Below are 26,685 nucleotides of genomic sequence, written 5' to 3' on the forward strand. Positions count from 1 at the left end.
GCCATATTTATAACCTCTCAGGTTGATTGCGCCTTCCTCTGAAGCATCTGGTGCTAGCTGCTATTGGAGGTGGGATACTGGGCTGAACGGATCACAGGTCTGATGCAGTGCGGCTGTTGCTATGATCTCTTGCATTTTAAAATGGAGGGGCTCACATCCCTGCATTCTGATTGGTGCCTGCTCTTTGAAAGCTCCAAGATGCTGTGACAAGTCGTGACGAATGTGTGTAATGGTCTCAGCCTCCAGTACAGACTGCTTAGCTGACTGCAACAAAAGGACAGGGCGGATTTTCTTCTGAAGGCTTTGATACAGGCTAAAGTATCCAGCTGCAAATGAACTCTCATTTTTCTTACAGGGTATAACAAGCAAGGCCGTGGTTGGGAGTTCAGATCCAAGGGTTTGGCCCAGAGTTTGGAAAGTGGTCTGGAATCCTTTTGGATGGAAGATACTTGATTAGTATTTATGTTATAGTAGGACCTAGCGCCCCCAACTGAGATCAGAGCCTCATTGACTTAGGTGTTCCATAGATATGTTGTAAGAGACATTGCCTGCCCTGAGGAGTTCACAGGGAAAGGACTATGGTCTCTATTTTACAGATTTGGAGCGGAGGTAGAGGGAGGCTGAATGAAGTGATAGCATCAGGAATTGAATCCAGCTCTCCCAACTCCCTATTTTAACCATAAGACACCGTCCCTGTTTTCTAGTCACCTATAAGCTTTGTAACTGCAAGTCATTATCATTATCAGTGTTTCCTGTGAGGGGGTACTCACTTCCTGGGCTTCACAAACCCGGCTCGAAGCTAATGCCCTAGGTAGCGTCTGGCTTCTGCTGCCTGATCTGCTGTAAAGGGACAGTTCTGCCCAATTAAATCTTGCCTTGGGTGGCAGAATGAGCTGGGACTGCACTGGAGGAAACAACTGGGTGGGGTAAGAGTCTAATTATGCTAAAAGATGGTTTGCGGGTCAGCGACTCTCCAGCAATTAAAAATACAACTTTAAAGGAATGTGTTTGGGTTTGTTTCCTCGCTCCATCCCCAGCTCGGCTTCTGAAGATAACAAGGCCTTTTGTGGGTTTTTCCTGGAAGGCCGGTCCCAAAGGCATGTCCCGGTGTGTTCATTACTCCACTAATTAGACTTTTTTTTAATGAGCCATCTCTGAATGCAGCACGCTGGGCATTGCCGTATGCGCTGCCTTTAATGCACCTCGCGGCGTGATTGCCGCCGTGTTCCATGCCAGGAGGAATGGACACGGACGATAAGAAAGCCAGTGGGACCCCTTAGGCTGGCGAGCACCGGGTGCGGGGAAAAAGAGGAGTGAGGCACTGGTGGTGGGGGTGGGGGGTGGGCAGTGAACCCTTCTTTTAACTTGCTGAAGTGCTGAACCCCAGAGGCTACTAGGAAAGGCAATGGCATTTGGGGGTGCCAGCACCTCAGAAAATCAAGCCTCACACCTCTGCTAGATTAAATTTTCCACACAGAGGATAAATATCACCTGGACATTACCCGCCTGTCTCTCCTCTACTTTACCCCGTGACCCCTCCACATCCAAACCGGTGCATAGCGGGCAGGGAAAGCTCACGGCAACCCTTTTACATGAGGGGTGAGTTTATAAAATGTTCAGTTCCTATGTATTATTAATGGAGGTGGCTGCACTTCTCACTTGAGAAGGCGAGCGGTAAAACACGGGAAAGGAAAACGGCTGGGCTTTTTAACTCCCGGCTCGGCTGGCAACAGCAAAACTCACTCGGAGTTTCCTGACTGTGTTTCATAATGCCCAGTGCTAGGAACAGGGCAGCAGCGGTGAAATCAATTCAGCAGGAAGCACGGCTGCGGGATGATCAGCGCCCCAGCCAGAGACCGCAGGGAATAACAGGATCGTGGGGGCTAAGGAAGGGGGTGCCATTTACGCCATAAAAAATACAATTTTCTGGGGGCAACAGAGTCAACTACCGTGGCTAGCCTTAAAAAAAGAAAGAAAGAAAGAAAAAGGAGCTGGCGAATGTTAGAACCAACAGTAACATCTGCAATTACGCATGTGCTCTAATGAGGGTCGCTGACTCTAGCTGTCCAAGGTGAGCAGCTGTCTGAGTGGACCAAGAAGGAACTTTTTTCCCTAATGGTGAAGATCTCCAGCTTTCAGATGGTGCTGCCAAGCACAGCCCCTGCTGCTGGGATGCAGACTCTTTGGTACCGCCAAGAGACTCCATTTTCGAGCCGTATGCTCGGGAACACTCATCCACCAGTGAAACAATTCCATTCCTGCTGCCTGCCTCTACAGTCTCATTTAATAGGCGCCAGTAAACAAATGTCAAAACATGAACAAAGCCTTCATATAAACTCTCACCCATTTCAATCAAGTTAAAAGATGTTCTGCCTTCCAACTTGCTCTTTCTGATCTGCGGCTGGGCTGGGCTTCTCAAGGAAACGCAGGCACCCAAACCCAAATGAGGCAGCTGACTTCCTTAGGTGCCCTGGAAAACCCCAGCCATAGGTCTTACCTCCCAGAGTTACAGTGAGATTCCTAACTCTGGATTTCAATCCACCAGCTCCTTCCAAATTCCTTGGAGTGCTCCTGGTGGGACTCATGCATGTTCCTTCAGAGCGTGGGCAACATGTTCAATGGTGCCCCATCCAAAACTGGAGAAGAGCTAAATACCAGGGTGAGTGGTGACAGGGAACAAATCCACAATTACCTCTGGATTTGAGGTGCTGCTGCCGGGATATGTTTGGTGGGCCTCTGGCTAGCACCTAGTGGATGCCTGCACCCACTCAAATGAATATATTAAAACCATATGACCACGCGACATATCTAGCAGGGTTGACTCATTAGACAGCACAAACTGGGCTAACGTGGGGTATGGAAGGTCAGAACTGAGGGGAGGCAGCAGAGCTGGGGAGGGAGCCCAGAACTGGAAAAACAAAAGGTTCTTCTGGCCAAGGTTTAGGTGGCGTGGCAGGGCTGTGTATGCAGTTCAGGGCTGGAATAGCAGGTAGTGCAGTGGGGCAGGAGCAGGGCCGGCTCCAGCGTTTTTGCCGCCCCAAGCGGCGGGAAAAAAAACAAACAAACGCCGCGATCAGCGGCACTTTGGCGGCAGCTCTACCGCCACCGCTTCATTCTTCGGCAGCAATTCGGCAGCAGGTCCTTCCCTCTGAGAGGGACCGAGGGACCCGCCGCCAAATTGCCACCGAAGAGCCGGACGTGCCGCCCCTTTCCGTTGCCCGCCCCAAGCACCTGCTTGCTGCGCTGGTGCCTGGAGCCGGCCCTGGGCAGGAGTGAGAAAGCAGCCACCGGCTGAGCAGCGGCTATGGATTTCTTATAAATGTCGTGCTTCCTGAACACCCTTTCTTGGCATGTTGCATTTTCTGGTAGTTTCAAAACAGTCATAGTCAGCTTTAAATCTCCAGCAACATATGGGTCACATGACAGTAGGCTGCACTTCATCTAACCGTCACTTCTGGTGACTAACGTCATAAATCCAGGGCTGCCAATTTTACACACAAGACTGGTCATTAGTTAAGCACCATGTGCCTGGGGCAAGACATTCTGCTCCAAAAAGACAGGCCTCCACCCTTCCAACTAAAGAAGAATTGCCCTTAGCTATCAGGGCTTATTCTTTATAGGCTGAGGACAGTACTGGGCGATATAGTCACCCTACATTCCATGGGTCCAACCAGCGTAGGGGACTGATGACAGATGGACCAGTCAATCCATTACACTACCCAAAAAGGATACACTATGTCCTACCACCCACTTGGTTAGCAACCTTGCTCCGTTTATTGCTTATGAAATATGAGATAATAGCACCGAGAGGGTGGTGAACAAGCAAACCAAGGAACAAACTATCCCATGTCAAGGGTTCTTCCAAGGCTCTAAACAGCTGTATTGTGCAAGGAGAGTAAAGCCGCATTTTCCAAGTGCTAATAAATGGAAAGGGAGACATTCCTGGGCCTTGAAATTCCTCTTACTTCAGTGCTCGCTGTTACTGACAACTTGAATGTGTGGTTCTCCTCTGAAAAGTGGTTATGCAAAACTGGTCCCCTCTTACTCAGCACCTCTGTCCCCCCGTGTGTATTCAGAATGATGCTGGGATCTGCTGACTTCAGTGAAAAATACAAGGTTTTACTGCTTTTTACCACTGTCAGCTGTGAAGAGCCAGCCCAGCTCTGGAGAATGAATTGGATTATTTTCCAGCTTGTGCCTCATCAACAGAATTGTTAACTAAGTTCCAATTACAAAACTGCTTGTGTAATGGCGTGGCCTTGGTTACACCTGTGTAACCACCCCGGAGCCAGCAGGGCTGAAAAGGGAAGCGCAGTTTGAGGTCAGTAGTGTAAGTGAGGGCAGCATTTGACCTGAGGGGTCTTTATTACTGTGTGGATATACAGGTCAGACAGAACGAGGCTTGACTCAGTGTTGGAGATCTATGGGACTCCCCTTGGGGAAGTGGACTAGAACTCAAAAGACCTGGGTTCTAGTCCTGGTTTGGCCACTGAGCTCTTGGGCAGCCTGAGGAAAGTCACTTTACCTCTTTGTGCCGTAGCTTCCCCAGTGTCTATTTACACTGTAAGCTCTTTGGGGCAATGTGTTTGTTGGGGGCCCTGATCCTGACTGGGACAGTAGGTGACACTTCAATATGAACAATGGCTAACAATGAGTGCCTCCTAGCACTCAGGGAGCTATCCTGCCATGCCAGGCAGCTGGATGGGACCTTTGGCTAGTCAGCCAGTGATCATGTGGTGATCCCCCAGAAGGTAGCTGAGGGAAACGGCATGTGCCAAGGGCGCCCACAGGTCAGTAGGAGCAGCCAGGGTATCTAAGGCCTCCCAGGCTTGGGCCTTGTCTGACTTTTGATGGGCCGGGGAGGCCTTTCTTTGCTGAAGCCAGGCAGTGAAAGGTTCCCTCCCTCTGCCCTGTTTTCCAGGTGCTAAGAACTCTCTCCAGCCTTCCACAAACAGAGTCTGGGAGAAGAGGAGCCAAAGCGTGGCTGGAATCACTCACCAGTCAGAAAGCCTGGGTCGGGCGTGGGCTCAGAGATCTGCTCCTGGCACTGGTTCTCCAGCGGGACAGTGGCCACCACCAGGCCATCTGGAAGCTGCTGCTCCAAGCCCCGGGCGAAGTTGTTCTGCCTGCAAATTCCAGAGAGTTAACACTTGTGTGCGTGTCTGTAATTAAAGTGGCCGGATCAGCAGCCCTGGAGAACGAGGTCTAGCAATACAGGCACAGGTTTTAAGGCCGGGGGGATGTTTGTGCTCATCTAGCCTGCTCTCCCACACAGCACAGACCACAGCGTTTCAGTGATCCCCACATCAAACCCTGAACGTCTGGCATGGTTAGAGCTTCTCTTTTATCAAGACACGCAATCTTGATTAAAGACCTGAAGTGACAGAAATCCACCACCTCCAGTAGTTAAAAACATGCATCTTATCCACCCTGAATTTGTCTAGCTTCATGTTCCAGCCACTGGCTCTCATTATGCCTTTGTCTGCTGCATTAAAGGGCCCTCTGCTATCAGAAAGAGAACAAGCGTTGCACAATCAGTGGAAGCTCAACCTCCCCGCCACACACTGCATTGTCAATGCACCTCCGCTTAACCTACTGTCCAGTCTCCTGTGTCTATTTAAACCCTAGCTTCCTGCAAAACACTGGCTGGTGGGTTTGTGATCTTGGCCTCAAAGGTATTAGCTGTTAGGTGCCTAAAGACCTCCGAGGACCTGGGACTTGGCCATTAAGAACTGGATTGTGGCCAACAACTCACTGCAAAACAGAAGAGCCATCAAATAGGATGGGCTTTCAACCGCACCCAACCCGGGCTGCGTTTAAAGGAGCAACTGTAAACAGCAAAGATGAACAGCAAAGCAAACCCATGAGCCCTCAGTTAGCTCCTTTTCCTGTATCCCCCATTTCCTTGAAAAAACCCTTTCCTGTACAGAAACAAGCGGCTATGGACCTGGGACTGTTACAGACCGTGACTTCCTAGGGGCGTGGCAGGTTCCAGACAAGCACAGTGATAGCGCCTGCCTGATGAAAGGCGAGGACACGGTATTCACCTGAAGGTCCCTTTCAGCACTTGTCCAGCTGCAACCTCCCTGGAGTGGTTGTTGTACCCGTAGAATATTTCCCCAAACAGAGTCTGATTCATGGGCAGCTCCCGGCTCTCCCCGCAGTCACCTCCCTTTGGACAGGACTCCGAGATCAGCTGGCATGACCGCCCATCCACTCCAAGTTTGTAATCCTCAATGCACCTGCCATGGGGGAAACCCAGCACAAGCCATTACACCTGGGGACTGAGCCAATACATCCAGTGGTGGAGGAGGGGAGGGACCTCAACGCAAGGAAAGAAGGCCCCTCTCTACAGCCAACTGGAACAACCCCAGTGGAGCATAGGAGCCACTGAGTTATAACCACTAGTGGTGGACGGCTCCCAAAACAGATAGAGTCGCCTGATCATCTTCAAGGCATGAATGGAAGACTGTTCGCTCCAGTGCCTTGTTCGGTCCGGTTCTAAATGTCTCAGGTGATAGCACTTCCACTGTTCTCATTGACAGACCATTCCATGACCCGACAGCTCAGACTGTCAGGAAAGTATTCCCAGTACCCAGCCTGTGCTCCATTTCCTCCCAAGTACTGGGCGGATCTGTCTCCTTAGCAAACACAGAGCTGTTCCGTTTGCTTACCAAGAGGTTACAGCACAGACAATCCCAAAGGGAAATACTGCTCTGATTTCATAGCTGGTGGCGTACACTCAAACTCGCACCTGGCTGCCCTCCTGACAAAGGAATATCCAGTGCCCTGAGGAAGGAGTGGGGGGGGGGGGCGGTTTCTCTCGCTAACATACATGCCCGTCTGGGAAGGAGGAGGCAGGGCGCTCTGGTGCATCTCCACAATGCGGGATCTCTTCCTCGTGTTGTGCAGCTGTCTGTGTAAGAGGTAAGACCCGCCCCTGCCCAACCTGCATGTGCATGCACACACATACACACGCGTGCACACACATACACGCATGCACACACATGCAGTTAGGCAACACTAGAAAAGCTGGGTGCCCAAGGGGCTGCATTGCATGGCTATCCCTGACCCAGCTCAAGACACCACGCAGTACATTCCTTTCCTGCCCTGGGTGCTAATATGGACATGTAAGGTTCCCCCATATCCCTGCCCAACTGTCTCCTAGATGAGGATGGAATGGGCCGGGTCACTCACCCGCAGAACATGAGGATATTGTACAGAGAGGGATCTTCCAGCAGAGGCACCATCTGCTGGAGACACAGCTGCTCGCAGCCACCATTAAACCCATCCGAACAGTCCACCCCAACGTGGCGGTCATAGCAGCCGGTGCCATCCTTCATAGGGCTGAGATCTGTTGGGCACTGGCATGACAGAATGACAGAGATTAACCAGGTTCTAAATACAGGGACCAAAACGAGCTTTTGCTCAGTTAGCATATAGTCAGGAAACGGCATCTGAACTCTACGCCTGATGTTCTCACCTCCACTGGCTGTATTGTAAGAAGGCAGCATTAAGCTCACAATAACAAACCTGTTTGCAGCTCCCATCTGTGCATCACTTGCTGCCAATTTTCATCAAAAGACTCAGTTGGACTCCACACATTTGGACTGGAACAGTGGGGAGGGGGCGGCAGGTCAGGACTGAGCTGCATTGGCAGAGCTGTGTAGAGCTCTAGGATTAGAATAGCAGGGGGGCTGCAGGCCAGGACCGAGCTGCATTGGCAGAGCTGTGTAGAGGTAGGTCCAGGATTGGAAGAGCAGGAGGGGCCGTGAGTCAAGGCCGAGGTGCATTGACAGAGCCGCGTAGGGGCCCAGGACTGGAATAGCGGGGGTGGGGGGCTGCAGGCTGCATTGGCAGAGCTGTGTAAAGCTCTAGGATTAGAATAGCAGGGAAGCTGCAGACTGGGATTGAGGTGCATTGGCCAAGCTATGTAGCAGTCCAGCACCGGGGATGCAGCAGGACAGGACTTGGGGGAAGAGCAGATCCACGTGGGGGAAGAATGAAGGGAGTGGCGAGGGGCACTGCCTATCATGCGTGAGGTGCACAAAACGAACTGGACGAATTGTTGGCTGAGCCATCCCAGGGGTTTGCAGTCTGTGCACTGCAGCGCTTGGGCTAATGTAACTTCAAGAAGGAGAAAGGGCTTCACCCAACGGAGAACGCACCTGAAAGTTCTCCCCAAGCGCGGAAGCCCCTTAAAGACTCCTTGAAGCAAAGAACCAAGTGCTAGGGGCCCCCCCCCCCGCCCCCCCCCCCCCCACACACTTTTCTCCCCTCCCCCTCGCCGGGATTCTGCCAGCAAGGCACAGCAGCCACAGGGCAATGAGCTCACAGCAGGCTGCCACTTCTACATGTTTTTCCCTTCCTCTGACCCTGACTGAAGATCACACAACAGGATGCACATTGTTCGCTGACACTCACGCTGCAATTTCCAAAACAAATGGCACCCTGCAGGCTTGCTAGACTTCCCTCCTGGCCCAATCCCGCCTTCCCTCTGCACCAGTTGGAGCGCTGGGACGTGAGGGCACTTCAGGCAGTTTTATGAAGCCATGTCTCGCTGTGCGAACCCAGCTGTTCAGGATGACGGCAAACAGGCAAATGGCACAACTGGGGATCCAGCCCAGCACCCATCCTCCCCTGCTTTCTGGCTCTGCAGCTGTTCAGCCAGATGTGCTCTCTAGTGGTGTGGGAAACTGGATGCTCCTGATTGATTTGACTCCTTGGTAACCAGCAAGGCCTGATAGAAGCAGGTTAGAGAGGGAAGAGTTTTTACTGGTTTTAATTCACTTCGGTCAGGCTTTGAATCAACTCGTTCTGAAGCTGGTCCAATACAATGAAGCCGCCTGTTCCTATTTCACACGGCGCAACATTCTGAAAGCCCACTTGGTTACAAACGCCTCTTGCCCCATAGAAACTATTTCCTCTCACCAGAAATTCAGCATCACGAGGCTCTCTACAGCTCCCTGAGCAGATCACCAGAATGTGGGGCAGAGGGGAACAGTCGCCTGGGTGGCCACTAGGTGACCTCACCAGGTCTCTTCCCAGAGCAAAGTGCACTTGTCTTCTGTGCAGTCGCTATCCTGCTCACTAGCATGCGTCCTGCCTCTTCAGGGTGAAGGATTAAAGCTGAGAATCAGGAGACTCCTTCACTCAAGGAATGAGGCAAACGAATGTGTCTGCAGTGTCTCCTGCTTCTCTCTCACACCCAGAAAGTCACCGCAAATTCGGGCCCTGGTTATCCTGGAAGTTGCATCCACACCTCTCCTGGGATGAGCAGCCACCAGGGGTTGCTACCTGGTCAGGTTTCTGTGGAGAGGATGGGTTCTGCAATTGTAGGACATTAACATCTTGGCTTGTAGGAGAGTCTATTGAAATGCATCGTTCCTCTGCAGCAGCTGACACTGGCCACTCTCAGAGACACGGCACTGGGCTAGATGGGTCCTGGCCTGATTTAGCATGGCAATATGCTGCAGTATAATGTGTGGCACTCATGCAGCGATGTCACGATGCAGAAAGCACAGGGTTATGATGTTACAATGAGAGGACAAGGCCTGATGGGTGGCAACCATGCAGTGCAGCCTGACTTCAAAAGCTAGATATGTCCAGCTTGGCTTCACAATGACTGAGGCGTGAGAGGTCTGGTACTTGCAAGGTGTAAAGGCAAAGGGTGTGATTCTGCCCCTCTCACTTAGATGGAGTTGCAATTTACGCCACAATTGGCCCCACTGATTTCATTGGGTCTGTTTGCAGAGTACCGTGTTCCTCACTGGATGTGTGGTAGAATCAGACCCCAAGGAGAGGGAATGTTGTAGAGTGCGGGAAGCCGCTTTGTACTGGTAGCCCTGCCTTTGCACCCCCCGCCTCCAGTCACATACTGTGTGATCTCAACCCCCTACGGCCCTGAAGTTCCCCTTTATGTGTCACTCCTGCCTGGTTCCTTTCAGCCAGCTCCAGCCTGTGCTGCTGTGCAGGGTGGTTCAAGGGGCTGTAACTCTAAGCAGTGAGCAAAGGGGAATGTCAGTAGAATAGCAATGAAGATGGATCAGGCTGTGGAAGAGGTTCCCAAGGGAAGTGGTGGAAGCACCCACTGATTGAGTTGTTTAACAAGTGGCCGGCGAGCCATAGGCAATGTGCTCCCTTTGAGGTCAATGGGAGCTGCAGGGGCTCGGCCCCTCTGAGAATTAAGCCCCAGGGGACCTTCCATTTCTGGGTTGTTCCTATGCCTCTGCTCGCTGTTTTCTTTGTCTCTTGCCCTCTGCTTTGCTAGCTCTGGCAGCCTCTCGCTCGCTCTCTGCCCTGCAGGGGTTATGCTGCTGCTGTCAGAAGTTTACACGGTCTTGGGGTGAGAAGCGTTCCACCTCCAGAGCCCATTAGCACACCCATCTCCCAGTGGGGTAGCCAGGTTCTAAGTGCAGGGGGAGCAAACATAAAAAAGGCGCCCCCCCCTTGGCTCCTCCTCCAGCTGCTCCGCACCCCCCCCCTTGGCTGGCTCCTCCAGCCGTGCTGCGCTGCGCTCCCCCTCCCTTGGCTCCTCCAGCCACGCTGTGGCCATGCTGCGCCCCCCCCTCGGAGGGGCTCAGTCCGGGGGGCGTTGGGCGCGGGGAAGGGGTGGTGGGCAGCCACTGCTCGCTTCTCCCGGGGGCTAAGGGGAGCGGAGCAGTGGGGCAGGCAGCAGCTGGCGAGATCCCCTCTCCCCGGCAGCTTCCTGCTTCCCTCGGCCCGGCCAACCCAACATTTTTTTTCAAAAGCGATGCCTGCCGGGCCGGCGCTGGACTCCTGCAGGCAAGGGGGGGCAGGCAGCACGGCCGGACTCCGGAGGAGCCATTGGAGGGGGCGGCGGGCGCAGCTGGAGCAAAGGGGCCGGCTCCTCGGCCATCGCGCCCCACGCTCAGCGCGGCCCCAACATCGCCGCGGCCGACTCCTGCGGCGGCTCAGGGCTCGGCGGCCGAGCGCTCCACAGCTGGCGGGCAGATCCCCTCTCCCCGGCAGCTTCCTGCTTCCCTCGGCCTGGGCAGCCTGCAGCTTCCTGCTTCCCTCGGCCCGGGCAGCCCACAGCTTCCTGCTTCCTGCTTCCCTTGGTCCGGGCAGCCCAGCATTAGCAATACCCCGCCCCTTGCTAATGCTGGGCTGCCCGGGCCGAGGGAAACAGGAAGCTGCTGGGGAGAGGGGATCTCGCCAGCTGCAGAGCGCTCGGCCGCCGAGCCCTGAGCCGCTGCAGGAGGCGGCCGCGGCGATGTTGGGGCCGCGCTGAGCGTGGGGCGCGATGGCCGAGGAGCCGGCCCCTTCGCTCCTCCGGCTGCGCCCACCGCCCCCCCAATGGCTCCTCCGGAGTCCAGCCGTGCTGCCCGCCCCCCCCTTGCCTGCAGGAGCCCAGCGCCGGCCCGGCAGGCGCCGCTTTTGAAAAATGTGCTGAGGGGAAGCGGCTGCTTCCCTTAAACCCCCCTAGCTACGCTCCTGCCGTCTCCAGCAGAGAGCGTCTCCTGGAGCACTGCAGGTGCGGCACGACTGGGGAAGAGCGTGAATGATGAGACATGCTCAGCAGCTTCACAGCTGGCCTCCGGAGCGGGCAGATGGCTCGCTGGGAGCACACGTACTCCCTGAATCCCTATGGTCTTGTGTCCCATCCCTGGACTAATCTTCCCCCACCCCGGCAATGGAGCCTGCTCTCTTGGTTGGGAAACACTGACCTAAATGATCTGAATCATTGCAACACGTGCAGCAATTGGGACCAACCGCTTTTCGCTAAGCCAGGCCTGCAGATGACATCTCCCGACAGCCATGCCCCAAGAACGCCAGAACGGCAATACGGGGCAAGGGACAATCTGCAGCAGCTGGTACAATGGTGCCAACCAGCAGCTCCTCTTAGCTGAGACCCGGGTTAAGGAAGAGAATGACCAAGTTCCAGGACTCAGAAACAAGCCAACATACCTGAGTCTATGGGACTCTGAGGCTTCTACAGGGGAAGGAGGGGCGGGAACATCTGCGTATAGAGAGGGCTGATGCTCCCTAGGTAACTTTTATCCTCGTTAATTTGGTGGTGTTAGCAGAACTCATGGCTCAGAGCCCCCTCGGGGCTGCCTCATTGTCTTCGACTGCAGAAATGTGGGTAGGTAGAAGCTGGGAGAAGCTATCGATGAATAAGTTAGATGCTGTTGGGAGAGCTACAGTAAAGCTGTAGAGAACCTCCTGAAAAGCAGGACCTTGTTAAGTGACGTGTTTGTTTGATTCTTCCCAAGGCATTATGGGACGCTCTTAGCTGCTCTCTCACACATTTCTTATCACATACAACAGACAAGACAAGTTTTGGGCTCTGACCCCCAGGACGCACGCACCACACAACCGGAGGAGTCCAATTTGCGGTCCGAGATGCAGCGGAAATTCTTGCTGCAGCCCCCGTTGTCCTTGGAGCAATCCCGAACCGGTCCAAAGGAGTCTAAGAGAACCTCCAGGCTATCAAAGGAGGAGGAAGTCATCAGTTCTTCTCTGCAAGGAGGAGGGGAAAGGGACAATACGAAATTCAGCTCCTAGAGCATAAATATATTTAACTCCATTTCAATCTAAAGTGCTAGTGAGTACAGACATATTCACACATCCACCAATACACATTTGCACCTACAGTGGTACCCAGTCGTGTGGCCATATTTTTGTACAAAACTGTACTGATCCCAAGTGCATAATAGACTAAACACACACACTGGTTGGCTGGACACCTCACATCCATTTGTACATGGACAGTGCATGCTGTGCGCACAGTGGTAATAACTTTATGTGCAAATGCTGGCAGAGGCCCACCTGCTATTGTGGAAATGTGACTCAGAGGATCCCCACCACTCAGTAGTGAGGACTCTAAGTCTGGATGTAGCTGGTTAGCTTTAGTTCTGTGAGCTGACACTGGTAAGACCCAACAGGTACTCTCTGAATGACTTAATCTACTGGGCACAGCTGAGATGTTTTTGAAGGCATGGCTCTAAGCAGGCTGAGGACCATGGCACGCAGAAGGCACAAGGTGAATGTTGTACTAAACTCTGCCCAGGAAATGTGCACCTGAAGGGTCGCCCAGTGTACACAGTGAGATTTTCATGCAAAGCCCATTGGAGTCAGAGAGAAACTCTCATGGGACTTCACTGGGCAGTGGGTCAGGCTCTATATCAGGGGTCGGCAACCTTTCAGAAGTGGTGTGCCGAGTCTTCATTTATTCACTCTAATTTAAGGTTTTGCGTGCCAGTAATATATTGTAACGTTTTTAGAAGGTCTCTTTCTCTAAGTCTATAATATATAACTAAACTATTGTTGTATGTAAAGTAAATAAGGTTTTTAAAATGTTTAAGAAGCTTCATTTAAAATTAAATTAAAATGCAGAGCCCCCCGGACCCAGGCAGTGTGAATGCCACTGAAAATCTGCTCGCGTGCCGAAGGCGGCACGCATGCCATAGGTTGCCTACCCCTGCTCTATATCCTGAGGTCCCATCTACATCTGAATGAACATCCACCAGAAAGACACCAAATGCCACAGCACTGAAGGACCGTAACAATACACAAGCTGGGGTTAGCTCTATGGTTCCTCCAACTTCAGAGCCTGCCTTGTGAGTGCGATCCTCCTCCCCCAATACTGGAGTGGCCCTCTGGACTTCCCGTGCCTCCAGCTCCACGAACACACTCACCTGACCTCCACCGCATCCTCCATCACCGTCATATCCGTTTTGCACTTGGCTGAGGGGTTGATGGCCAGTTCGGCCGGCGGGATCACAAAGCTCTTACTCAGTGGCAGCCACATCCCTTCCCCCAGGGTGTAGGTGAACCTGCCGGACAGGGTTAGAACCGTTCACTAGGGAAGGAAAACAGCGCCCACCTGAGTGCGAGCCACACAGGGGGACAAGGGGAGGGGCACATGTAGGAAGCGAGGTCTGACTGCCACAGCAACTGGATAGGGAGGATGGCACAGGGCCCGTGCCTCCCCCACCCCCTGGAAGAGAATGGTGGATAAGTGTCCCATGAAGAGCCCCTCCAGGCCCATGACCAAGTCATTATACAACCAAAGCACAGACAGCTCCTGAGCCAGCACATGGGAGGGAAGGAGATGCTGAGGTACTCAGATGGCTTTGGGTGTCTATTCACGGCCCCCATTCCTATAGTATCCAGCACCTCACAATCCTTAATGTATTTGTCCTCAGACCCCCCTCAGGAGATAGGGAAGTGCTACCATCTCCACTTGATGGGTGGGAAACTCAGGCACAAGGTTGATTAAGTTACTTGCCCCAGGTCGCCTAGGAAGTCTGTGGTTGATTCAAGAATCGAACCCAGGTCTTTGGAGCACCTGTCATATGCCCTACTTAATCATCCTTCTTAGCCCCCAAGCCAGCCTAGATGCCTTCAGTAAAGTTTTGCTACGGAGTCTGACTGCAGCACCTGCAAAGTGCAGGGGGCAGCATGGCTATAGAGGGAGAAAGGTTCCATGGGGCAGGGAATGGGAGAAGGAGGAGAAGACAAATGGGGCCGTGGGTAAGGGAGGAAGACTGGCCTTGCAGTTTGGGCAATGCATGGGGACACGGAGGATGTGGGACCATTTCCTGGCTCTGCCAGATTTCTTGGGTGACTCTGGTTGAACCACTAAGGCTGGGAGTTAGAGGACACCACTTTCCGCTGAAGCTGGGAGACTGGCTCCTTTGAAAACCCCAGCTTTACTCTGTGTGTCCCAACTCTCCATTGGTACAATGGGGCTTCTTTTAACTGGCTAGGTGGTAAGTCATGTTTTCGGGGGCTGGAACGGCTGTGTTTGCACAGCACCAGGCATGCGGGGGGCCTGGCCTCCACACACTGCTGAAATGTAGAGAGCGTAGTGGGGGACTGCAAATCGCCCCCAGTGCGAGCATGGGGAAGGGACAGGCAGCCTGGCACAGCCCCCCTCAGAGCGGGAACACAGCAGCTGCAGCGCTCCCTGGAGGAGAGGCGCCCCCTGTCACTGGGAGTGGGAAGCACACTCAAAGCTACTACCCTGCCTCCCAGCATAGCAGCCGCGGCTCCTAGGCAGATGAGTCCCTCTTCCTGACAACTACCGCAGTCAAGGTAGTCAGGGCACAGGCAGGGAGCTGAGCGATGCAGCGAGAGGTTATTCATTTATTCATTCACTCGTTTGCAAGCTCTGCGTTTGTCTGGGTGGGTGTCAGAGCAGGGCCTTCCAGCAGGCTCCCCGCTCAGAGGCAGTAGAAATGGGCAGGCATGAACAAGGAATATGAACACTGGCCCCACGTGAGCAACATGCTAGACATTGCGGTGCAAAGGGGAAGAGGTCTCTTTCCTCTCTCCCCCTCCCTGCCAGCACTCAGATGCTGCTTTCATTCACTACAGACATACCAGCCTTCTCCAAAGGAGGCGCTCTCTGTCTCTGGGCTAGAACCTCCGATCCCAGGGCCTAGGCCAAACTCCAACTGATGGGATAAGCTGCCCCAGGATGCCCATCACTGCCCGCTGTAGGATTCGGCCTGTGACAAAGTTGGTGCTGGCCCTGTCAGAGTGGCATCCTGAGTGGCAATTTGTATGTTTCCCCAGGAGGAGGCAGTGGGACTGTGCACAGCCAATCAGGGGCCTTCATCAGGAGCCACTGAGCTAGTCACGGCTCCAGCCGCCATAGAGAAATAGCCTCGTCGCTTTCTTTCTTTCCCCATTGACTGATGTTAAAGGTGCTGCATTACCAGGCCTGGAAGCTGACATCCTCTGCTCTTCCCAGGACAAGTGGAGCCCTGGCAGTGCGCCCCACCCCCATCCCACGAACATGACTCCAATCTGCCCCGGCTAGATCACCTCTAGCCTGAGCAGCAGGTTCAGCCTGCACAGCCCATTCTGCCCATAGCCTCTCTACTGACACTGCCCGCAAGTGGCTGGGTGGAGTTAGTAGCACCTGGAAAATCAGAGGGCGGTTAACTCACCCACCAGTGGGAAATGATGGGGGAGAGCATCCGAGCTTGCCAGGTAACCAGAATTCAGGGAAGCTGCAGACCCACTGAGAATAAAAGCCAGACTCCAGCAGGCAGGAGAATCCCACTAGCCAAGAGCAGCCCGCGTGCACCGGCAGAGCACAGAGAATGCTGTAACCCTGTTTCCAGCCCCACACAGGGTGACGCAGGGTGGGGAGAGGTGGGGACGCAGCACTGTGAGCAGGAACTGGAGCTCGGTGTGTATACCATGCCTCCCCGATGCCCACGGTGGAAACAAACCGCCGCACTCCATGCCTGCTCCCAGCAGCAAGCCAGCAACGCAACAGCACAGGGAGTTGCCGAGAGCACCGTAGCCCGGATTGATGAATATTCAGGGAGTTCGGAGGCATCATGCTGGGTCCTTGGGGACCTAAGTGTTCAACTAATGAGGTCCCAGCAGTCTCGGGCACCTCTGATTCTGCCGGAGTGCATGCACACGATATAAATTGCCTTGCACCCTCGCTGCTGCTCCAAGCACACCACCCTACAGGCTGGCTCATCAGTACACACTAGCTCAGAGTTTATAAACCTCTCTCCCCCTCTGAAGAGACGCATGAGAAAGAAAGGGGTGGGGAGAGGAGGAGCAGAAAAGGAGAAATAGAGCCAATGGATTTTTTTTTAATTCCGGGTGCTTTACAAATTTCTGTATTATTATTCCCTTCTCGCCAATGGGGAAACTGAGGCACACTGCAGATAAGTGATTTGCCAGCAGTCATAGAGTGATTCTGTGGCTGAGCTGGAAATAGAACCTAAGTCTCCTGACACCCAGTCATCAGAAATGCTGCCACTTCCAAGTGCTCAGGACCTTGGTTTTCCACTTCACCCAATACAGGAAGCTAGGCATTCCCCACCTTCTTTGCCTCTTCCCCCTTCCTGTCTTCCCTCTCCCATCCCCGGAAGCACTCACTGATTCATTAACTCATTGATGCCTCCAGAAAGGGTTGGAGGGGGCGGGGAAGAGAAATGAGGCTCTCTTTGAGACCATGCAGAACCTAGGGGCCTGGTCTGTAGTAGGACACAAGCTGAGGTCTTCACCCAGTCCTCAGCCCAAATCCTGAGGCATTAGCAGAGGTGAAAGTAAGCCGGTACGGTCCGGTACAGCGAACAGGCAAGAGCCAGTACACCGTGCTGGACTGCACCGGCTTCCGTGGCGGGCATTTAAAGGGCTCTGGGCTCCCCGCCGCAGCAGGGAGCTCAGAGCCCTTTAAATCCCGCCCGCAGCTCCGGTGGCCGGGCTGGGGCCGGGATTTAAAGGGCTCAGAGCTCCCATGGCTGCAGGCAGCCCAGAGCCCTTTAAATCCCGCCCGCGTCTCCGGCGGCTGGGCTGGGGCCGGGATTTAAAAGGCTCAGAGCTCCCGGCTGCGGGGAGCCCAGAGCCCTTTGAATCCCGCCCGCAGCTCCGGCGGCTGGGCTGGGGATGGATTTAAAGGGCTCAGAGCTCCCTCCAGCGGCAGGAGCTCCGGGGCCTTTAAATCCCGGCCCCAGCCCGGCAAGGCTCGGGGTTCCCCGCAGCCGCGGGAGCTCCGGGCCCTTTAATTTGCTCCGGAGCCCCGGGGGCTCCCAGCCACCTCTGAGCTGGGAGCCCCAGGTTGATTTAAAGGCCCTGGGGTTCCCAGCCACAGCCGGTGCCCCAGGGCCTTTAAATCCTGAGAGGCCCCGCCTCTTCCGGTTGAGGACATGCCTCTTCCGGATGAGGCCACGCCCCCTCTCAGGACTCCGGCAGTACTGGTTAGTCCTGTAAGTTACTTTCACCCCGGGCATTAGTGAGGCTCTACTCAACTTCTGTTAGAGCTTTGCCTAAGTAAAATCTAAACCAGGTAACAGCCTCGAGGTCTGGCCCTTACTCCGCTGTAAATGGAGAGTGGAAATGACTCGTTCCCATCGAGAGCGCCATGTCACACCTCCAGTGGGCAGAGAGGGGAAACCAGGCTAAGGGCGGGGAAAATGGGAAGGTGGGAGATCGTGGGGACAGGAGAATCAACACCGGTGCAAACACACAGTGAGGAAGCAGGAGGAAGAATGCACCAGAGCCGCCACCACGCAAAGGGGGGCATGGAAAGGACAGCAAATGTGGCCGGGAATAGCACAGGAGCAGCCATGCAGCTTTGCGCGCGCACACGCGCACACACACCTCTCTCTCTCTTTCTCTCTCTCTCTCAAAGCCCAGCTGCCTTCACAGCCAGCGGATATGTGCAGGTAGCCCGCTAATAACTCACTTCTTCCATTGCGTTAGTGCTTGTACTGAAGGAGACCCATCAACCGGTTACCCCAGGTCACCGCTCAACCCAGACGTGGCCGATCAGATCCCTCTGTTCGACACCCACACAAGATGTCCCGTGACCCACGGGAACTGGGGAATGTATTTCTTGACGGCCGATTGAGGCCCATTGTTCTGTTTGTGCCCAGGGGGCACGGGGTGGGGCTGGCTGGCTGGCGGCAGGGGGCTAAGGTAACCGGGGAGGCTGGCAGGGCAGCCAAGCCTTACCTAAAGATCTTATCAGAAGGCTGCTCTCCCAGCACCAAGTCAAATCCACGCTGGAATATTGTATATGGCCACGGCCTGGAAGGAAAAAAGAAAATGATGTTTGTATCGCACCACACGTACCAGATTTGGGGCCTGGGTCTGATCTCACATACACCCGTGAATATCAGAAGTGACCCCACTGGAGAGTCACACCGGGTTTATGCTGGTGTGAGACCAGAGTTACACTCTCTATACATCCAGGGATTCCTTCGCTGGTCAGTGGAATGCAGTCGTTTCTAGAGTTGCTGTTTAGCAGTGCACAGTAACACTAGGCAACAATTTAGGACAGGAAGCAGGGCCAGTGTTAGACTTGCTGCAGGGCAGAAACTAAGGAGTGGGCCCCACCCTGCTGAAGCTGAAGCCAGAGCCGCCTGGCATCCCTGTGTTCCCCACCCCGAACGTTCCTCTGCGCTCCTTAGGGGGGCATGCCCCACAGATTGAAAACCTCTGCTTTCGTGTGATTTATTTCCACTTTTAGCGATTAAATGACTAATATTCGCATTACAGTTACCCACAGTGACTCTACAGAGATGATGTAACTTAGCTTTGTTGGGGGGCCCGTGACGTGGGGCCCTGCGCAATTGCCCTGCTTGCCACCACCCAACACCAGCCCTGACAGGAAGTGAAGAAGACTAGCTCAGTTCATTGAATCTGAAGGAGGAATTCAGTGAGGCAGGAGGTAATGACCTAAACAGGGCCTGGGCCAGGACAATGAAGCAAACACTCCCACTTCCAAATGGCATCCGGAGATTTCTCAAATCCCTGCCCTCTGTCGCACTGCCCCCTACCACCGTCCTGGGGCATTGGTTTGGCACCAACACTCAGGGAGGGTCCCACCTACTGCATCAGCAACACGGTGTCCTGCGGGATTCTAGGTTTCCTTTGGCTGTATCCCATCCCAGTACTGACCAGTGCTGATCCTGTTCTGATTTTGCAAGCAGCGCTGAGCAGATAAACCCCTGCCCCTGCCTGGAGCCCTGCTGACTTTGTTTAATTACCTTAGCTGCCCTCTTCTTCTTGAATTTAGCGAGCACATATGTAAGCTTTAGCACCATGTAGCAAACTCCTGAAGAAACTAACCTCATCATATCCCCTCATAGTGTCTCCTCTGATGTAACACATGGTCGCCTCCCAGAGGAGAGAAAGCATGTAAGCAATGGAGGAAGGTGCTCCAGTTACAGCGTAAGTGGCTTTAATTGAATCTCCTGCTCGGTTTGTCAGACACGTCCGCCATCTGCACTGCGCAGCTTGTTTTCCCAGAGGCTGCAGACGTCTAGGAAAGCTTTGGGGAAAATGGAGCTGTATTCCGCCGCCTGTTTTTAGAGAGGCTGGAGGAGTGAACGTTTTCCCCAGGAACACTGTCTATGCAACTATGCAAGAAAGCCAGGTCTGAATCTGGCCACAGGACTCAAAGGCTGGGTCTGTCAAACTCTGGATAAGCCATAAAAGCAACATAAAAATCAGACAGTTCAGTAAAGAATGGTTACTTACCCTACAGTAAGTGTGGTCCTTCCCAGTGCTGTAGACAGCTGAGATCCCTTTGTAGGCACACATATGCCTCATACACGTAAAATTGGAATTATTTGACTAGCACATGTCCTGCATCTCCTCCTGCTCCCACATAAGGGCATAAAAGGCAGAGTGGCCCTGCCTCAGTACCCTTGCAATTCAAACCCCTGGCGGGAGAGGACTCCGAAAGCAGTGACGGAGGGAAGGTTATGGTAGCCACGCTGAATACACATCTCAAAGAACCACAGTTCCTGTAGGATAAGGAACCATTCTTCTTCCATTATGTGTCAGTGGGGATCCTGCTGCGGACGACAGGCGAGCAGCATCCCACCTGGATGGGGGGACTGAGGAGTACCAGCTGCATTGGTCAAACGGTGCTGGAGATACTGGTCTCCCAAACCTGACCTCTGACATAGTTGCTAACTCCAAGGTACAGCACTGGACAAAAGTCAATGGGTTACTCTATGTCGCCACCCTGCAGATTTCTGACATCAGCACATTCCCGAAGCAGAAGACTGATACTAGAGCTCTGGTGGAGTGAGACTTGGTGTTCAGTGGGAGAGCCACATCAGTCAGCTGGTAACACAATGATATGCAATGGACAACACAGTGTAATATCCTCTGTGAATGGATGGCCTGATCTCTAGAATACCTGGCTATGGCTACACATAGATGGGGAGATAGCTTGAACAGTTTGGTCATGTCAATGTAATAAAGCAAAGCCCTGGACACACCCAGCGTGTATAGTTTCTTTTCTCCTAGAACCAGCTGTGGTTTCAGGAAAAAGACAGGCCAGCTTATCAACTGGTTCAGATGAAATTCTGCATTTACCTTAAGAATGGACTTCAGGTGAGGTCACTGTATCATCTTGCTCGTATGGAATGTCATAGGGGACATTCAGCTCATAAGAATGGCCAGTGACCAGTGCCAGATGCTTCAAAGGAAAAGAACAGAACGGCAATTTTGAGTGATCCATCTCCTGTTGTTCAGTGCCAGCTTTTGACAGGTGGAGATTTAGGGACTCCCAGGGCATGGAGTTGCATCCATGACCATCCTGGCTAATAGCCATTGATGGACCTATCCTCCTTGAACTTATCTAATTCTTTTTTTAATCCAGTTATAGTCTTGGCTTTCACAACATCCCCTGGCACCAAGTTCCACAGGCTGACTCAGCGTTGTGTGAATAAGTGTTTCCTTTTGTTTGTTGTAAACCTGCAGCCTATTAATTTCATTGGGTGACCCCTGGTTCTTGTGTTATGTGAAAAGGTAAATAACACTTCCCTATTCACTTTCTTCACACCGTTCATGATTTTACAGACCTCGACCATATCCCCCCCTTAGTTGTCTCTTTTCCAAGCTGAACAGTCCCAGTCTTGGACAGCTTAGTGGATTTTAACAGAGCTGAACACAAAGCCAACCTGTTTTAAGTGCAATAAGTAGTTAGGGATCTTCAATATCATGGCTTAAACCAAGTTCAGACCATGCCGGATGGCCCATATCGAGAACCTCTTCCATTTAGAGGAATGCATCCTCCTGGTAGACATTTGCCTGCTGTGAACCAGGATTTCCTGGACCTGTAGGGAGCAGCCCTACTGAACCAGCCAAGAGCAGTGCTTTCAGGTGCTGCAACTCCAGATTTGAATGGAGCATCGGGCTGTAGTGCTGTGAGATCAGATGGAGGTGGCTGGGAGCTGGAGCGGAGACTGAACCAACGTCTGTAACAGCTTTGTCAGACAGAACTGCCTCAGCCAGCATAAGGCTACAAGACTGATGATGGCCCTGTCTCCAGATCTTGACAATCACCACTGGAAGCAACAGAAAGACATACAGCAGACCTCTGCTCTACTGTAGAGGGAAAGAATCCAATAACAATCCTGGGTTCTGTCCTGCCCTGGAGCAAAAGTTCTTAGATTTGGTGCTGTCCTTGATGGCAAACAACTCTATTGTGGGGGGTCCACAATGGCAGGATATCAGTCCTATCACAAATCTGTGCAAGGACTATGCAGGGTTGGTCTGCTCAGGAAATCTGCCAGGTTGTTGCTGACTCCTGGTGAAGGGCCATCGGAGTTATCCCATTCTGATCATACCATGTTGGCTGTGACATTTGCACTATCAAGTTCCAGAGGACAGGCAGGAATGCCACACAGATAGTATGATGGCTCTGGGCTCCAGGACATTCATACCTACCTCCCTGTCGTCTAGGGACTAGGCCCCTTGTGTCTGTAGATGGTCCAAATGAGCTCCCCAGCCTGTCCCTGACACATACGTGATCAGGGTCTTTGTTGAAGCAAAGACTGAGGAAGACACCCCTCTCCACACTTCTGTGAGCTCCAACCTCCAATCCAGCTTTGCAATGACACACGAGGCACTGAAACCTTCTTGTCTATTCATTGTCTTGCTGCGGGAACAAACCGACCTGAGCCAGAGTTGGAGGGACTGAAAAGTCTGGCAAGTGACACCACATGTGTGAATGCCAATATGTGGCCTAATGCTGCAAGTCATACACACCTGTACATCACACCTACTCCACTCCTATGCCCTTGCATGAAAACTTGAAGCATGCAGGACACCAAGAGACAGAACTATTCAAACATATCTGATCTCCCGCGCATCAGGTGCATGCACACCTAAAATGGGATCCACGCTGATGCATACTTGAAAGAGAACACCAGTTAAAATATGTTGCCATCCATCTTAGTTGGAGAGACACTGTCGGGTCAAAATCCCAAACAGCCCCATGCAGTAGTGGGCTGAGTTGACAGAGGCATCAGTATCAAGGGATTTCATAGTTTACAGCTGTGGAATGACTGCACCTGGAATACTGCATCCATTTCTGGGCAGGAAGATATTGACAAGTTGGAAGGAATTCAGAGAACAGCAGGAAAAAATAATAAGGGACGGGAGGGACTGATTAGGAGGAACGATTAAAAAAAGAGTTAGTCAGGTGTAGCTTGGCTAAATGACAATAAGGGAAAACATGATAGCAGCACACAGACTGAGAGCAGGTGTAACACAAGCATGAAGCAGAATTATTTAGGGTAGCTGAAGCAGCTAAAAGAAGCACACAAAAAGGGAAAATCTAGCCTGAACATAAAGAAATAGGCTCTTTTAGACTCTGAAATAGTCTCCCGAGGGAAGTAGCAGAAGAACTCTCATTTGGGGTATTAAAAGTGGCTTGATCAAAAATGTGCCACAAAGAGCATTCTGGCCTTGGCAGAAAGATGGGCTCAATCTCCAACTTGCTTGGTAAAGAATGTGGCTTGATGGTCAAATGCTCAGGGTGGTGACGTATCACTAATGACACATGGCACCGCCACCAGTACCAAGGACAAGATGGAGTGCCTGGCCAACCCACTGCTCCCAGACCTGCAGAACACTATGGATGGTTTCCAGTATCACCAACCTGAACAGAGGGAGCACGGTCAACTCCTGTTGCAGGGTGCTCCATGGATGCCCACCTATCTTCTCCACTTCCCACAAAATAAACCCAGCCTCCGGAACATTTGTCTCGCCAGCACTGAAGAGACTCAGCAGCATGGTGGTGACCCCTTCTGGTGGTAGATTTCTCCATGGTGGTATATCTGCCTTTAAGATGCTGGTAGAAGAAGCTCAAGTTGACTTCAATGGCCTTTGGAGAGATACCAGAGTGGTCACCCGCCTTGCCCACTCCCCTGAGAACACCATCCAGTGAGAGAGGTGAACTCAGACCTGGAGAGAGATATTGATGTCTCTCTGAATGCAGCCCAGAGTGACAAAGGCAAGAGAATATTTTCCAATTGGTGCTAAATTATTGCTATGCAGAAGACAATCCTAGCAATTTTCTCTGCAGGTAATTACAGCTCTATTACACAAGCACCTTAATTTCTAATCTGAAGTTATTTTAGCAACAACAAAAAATTTCTGATTGCAGGATTGTACGTCTGCCTAGTTTCTCTAACAGGATTCAATATGATTTTTGTCAAGTCGGTGAGAACTGGAGGATGCCATTCATCCCACAGATTGGACTGGCTCGAATAAAGCAAGCTTTAGAACTAAACACGTACATTCTTGCATGTCTCATAGACACCTTGAATACACTGCTGTCTATGAGCCTTTCAATACTCCTGCAGATGTGCTTTATTCTTGTCTCTTAGGAGTGCATCAGATGGCGAACAAAAGGGGAGACACAGTATTGTTCCATACAGACACAGGCAGGGAAATCATTATAAGAATTGCTTTTTTCCCCCCCTCAGTGAATTGAGTGCTGGTGAAAGGTGCCGGATTGACAGACTTGGAGCCTGGACTCCTCTGTTTAGCCACAGACCAGGATCAGACTGGTCAGATGCACTGCAAACTTCCCCATGCTGCACAGCCAATGGACCCTGATGATGGGGAGAACTGGAAGGCTTAGTTTATCATCAGTAAATGCTGGTAAATGTCTATTTCACCGTGTCCCTCTTCTTCGCCTCCTTGCAGGGAAGAACTGATGACTTCCTCCTCCTTTGATAGCCTGGAGGTTCTCTTAGACTCCTTTGGACCGGTTCGGGACTGCTCCAGGGACAATGGGGGCTGCAGCAAGAATTTCTGCTGCAGCTCGGACCGCAAATTGGACTCCTCCAAAACTTGTCTGCTGTATGTGACAAGAAATGTGCGGGAGAGCAGCTAAGAGCTTTCCATAATGCCTTGGGAGGAAACCAACACATCACTGAACAAGGTGCTGCTTTTCAGAAGGTTCTGATAAGCAGCAAAGAGGCTGCATTACAGCTTTACTGTAGCTCTACACACACACAAACCAACAAAAAAATTCCCATTGATAATAATCAAAATTTACAGATAGGAAAATGCTGCTGGAGAACTTATTAGAGTTTGATTTAAGGATATTTACTTTGTATATTTTGATATGTGATGCTGACAACTTGTGTTTTAACGGTTATAAAGCTTTCACTTCTTGAATCTCAACATCGTCTCTCCTTAAATAACTATGGCCTGACAAGCCCTATAATTTCTGGCAACTGAGAAAATTGAAATGGATGCAAAAAGGAAAATGTGTAAACCCCAAACATCTTGTGTTACTGTGAAAATGTTCTAAATGTATGAAAACTGAAAAAAGTGCTGAAAATAAACCAATATTATCCATTAAAATTATTTTTTTAAAGAAACAGAATTCTGCCAAGCCTAAGTATGGTCAACTCAAAAAGTACAAAGGTAATTCACTGTCCAGGGGCTCATTGAGTATTTCAGTGCAGAATTTCCCAACCAAGGCTGAATAGCGTGGTTGTTCATGTGACACTGGTAAATATTTTTCTAATGCCCATTGTCCAAGCAAGCAATTGCTGGAGTTTCCAGAGGGATCCCGTGGGATGGTGAATGGGGTCCACACGCCTGCAACTGGGAGGGGAGGAGAAGGTCCAAGTGATTCTCTCTCACCATTAAGATGGGGCCAACCCTGCAACAAAAAGTTTTAGCACCCTCCAGTGCAGTTAATAATTTGAAATAACTAGGCGGGCTGGGATTTTTGAAGGAGCCTATTGAGCGAGTGCTCAACTCCCATGGAATTTCAGTGGGTTATGGGCATCATACTCCCGTAGGCTCCTGTGAAAATGTCAACCCTAGCGAATACATTAATCAACAAACCATCCTTATTCTTGATTGCTCTTAGCCCTCCACACAGCTCGTGCTGTCTCACTTGGAAACATGCCCATCAGCTCCATGCTCCCACAGACTGAGAGGGCTGCCAAGTGATGTTCTACCCGCTGACATGCCATTTTATATAAGTGTAACCCTTCTGCCCATCTAAGTTGGCAGCAACAAGGGCCGGGTTCTGTATCTAGGGGTTCCGTTTCAATAACGCAATGCAAAACCGGCTCGAGCCCCCACCCAGTGACCTGGGACAATTACATACCACCCCCTGGGTACCTCTAAGAGGCAATACTTCCCCTCTCGCAAGCACGGAGTCTGAATGTAGCAGAAAATGTTTAATAACATGAGGTAAACGACATCAGCAAAAAATTGGAAAAACACCACAAACAGGATTCATAACACAAACCATGAGCAAAACCCACCCCAGCAAATTGGGCTGTGTCCTTTCCCTTTGGTTCTTGAATCCAGCAACCCAAAAAATCACCCAGAGTCCCCAAAGTCCAACACCCCCAAAGTCTCTTGGGTCCAGCAACCACCCAAAGTCCCAAAAGTCCAACGACCCCCAAAGTCTCTGCCCCTGGTCAGTGCAGCCCCAGAGTAAAGGGGGGGGGGCACACAGGGTGTTAAGGGGCACCTTACATGATCCGAGGCTGGCCAGCCGTCTGTTTCTCCGTGGGGGTTCCGCCGCAGCCTTCACCACGAAGCAGTCCACTTTCCTGCCATCCCACGAACTGCTCCGCTCTACAAGCTGCTCCGCTCCACTCCGCGACCTGTGAGCCGTTCCAGCCGTCCCCGCAAACAGCTCCGCTCGCCGTTCCTTGGGCCACTCCAACCGGCCCCGCAAGGCTCCGCGCCGCTCGCTGCTCCTCCAGTCGTCCCCACAAATTGCTCCGCCAGCTGCTGAGCAATATAGCTTCAGGCTCCCCCACTAGTTAACACCACACTCAGTGATCTCAGTTCTTAATAACTTTAGCTCTTTTGTGATTTCAGCTCTTAGCGATTTCAGCTCATATAGTAGGGGAGCCCCAGTGCTGGTGCACCATTGGCCCAAAGTGAATT

General features: G+C 52.1%; 1 protein-coding gene across 1 annotated transcript in view; it reads right to left on the minus strand.

The window, feature by feature from the left end:
- LOC112107425 (astrotactin-1) overlaps positions 1 to 26,685 on the minus strand; it is a 203,478-nt gene that overhangs the window by 31,511 nt on the left and 145,282 nt on the right. Inside the window, exons 9-14 of the mRNA XM_024201119.1 lie at positions 18,460 to 18,534; positions 13,665 to 13,802; positions 12,336 to 12,486; positions 7,198 to 7,364; positions 6,048 to 6,242; positions 4,999 to 5,126 (exon numbers count right to left, since the gene is read on the minus strand). Of these exons, the coding sequence (XP_024056887.1) occupies positions 4,999 to 5,126; positions 6,048 to 6,242; positions 7,198 to 7,364; positions 12,336 to 12,486; positions 13,665 to 13,802; positions 18,460 to 18,534 (854 nt within the window). The remainder of the gene's footprint in view (positions 1 to 4,998; positions 5,127 to 6,047; positions 6,243 to 7,197; positions 7,365 to 12,335; positions 12,487 to 13,664; positions 13,803 to 18,459; positions 18,535 to 26,685) is intronic.

Source organism: Terrapene carolina, unplaced genomic scaffold, assembly GCF_002925995.2.
Source record: "Terrapene carolina triunguis isolate 2854851 unplaced genomic scaffold, T_m_triunguis-2.0 Scaffold210, whole genome shotgun sequence".
Taxonomy (NCBI): Eukaryota; Metazoa; Chordata; order Testudines; family Emydidae; genus Terrapene; species Terrapene triunguis.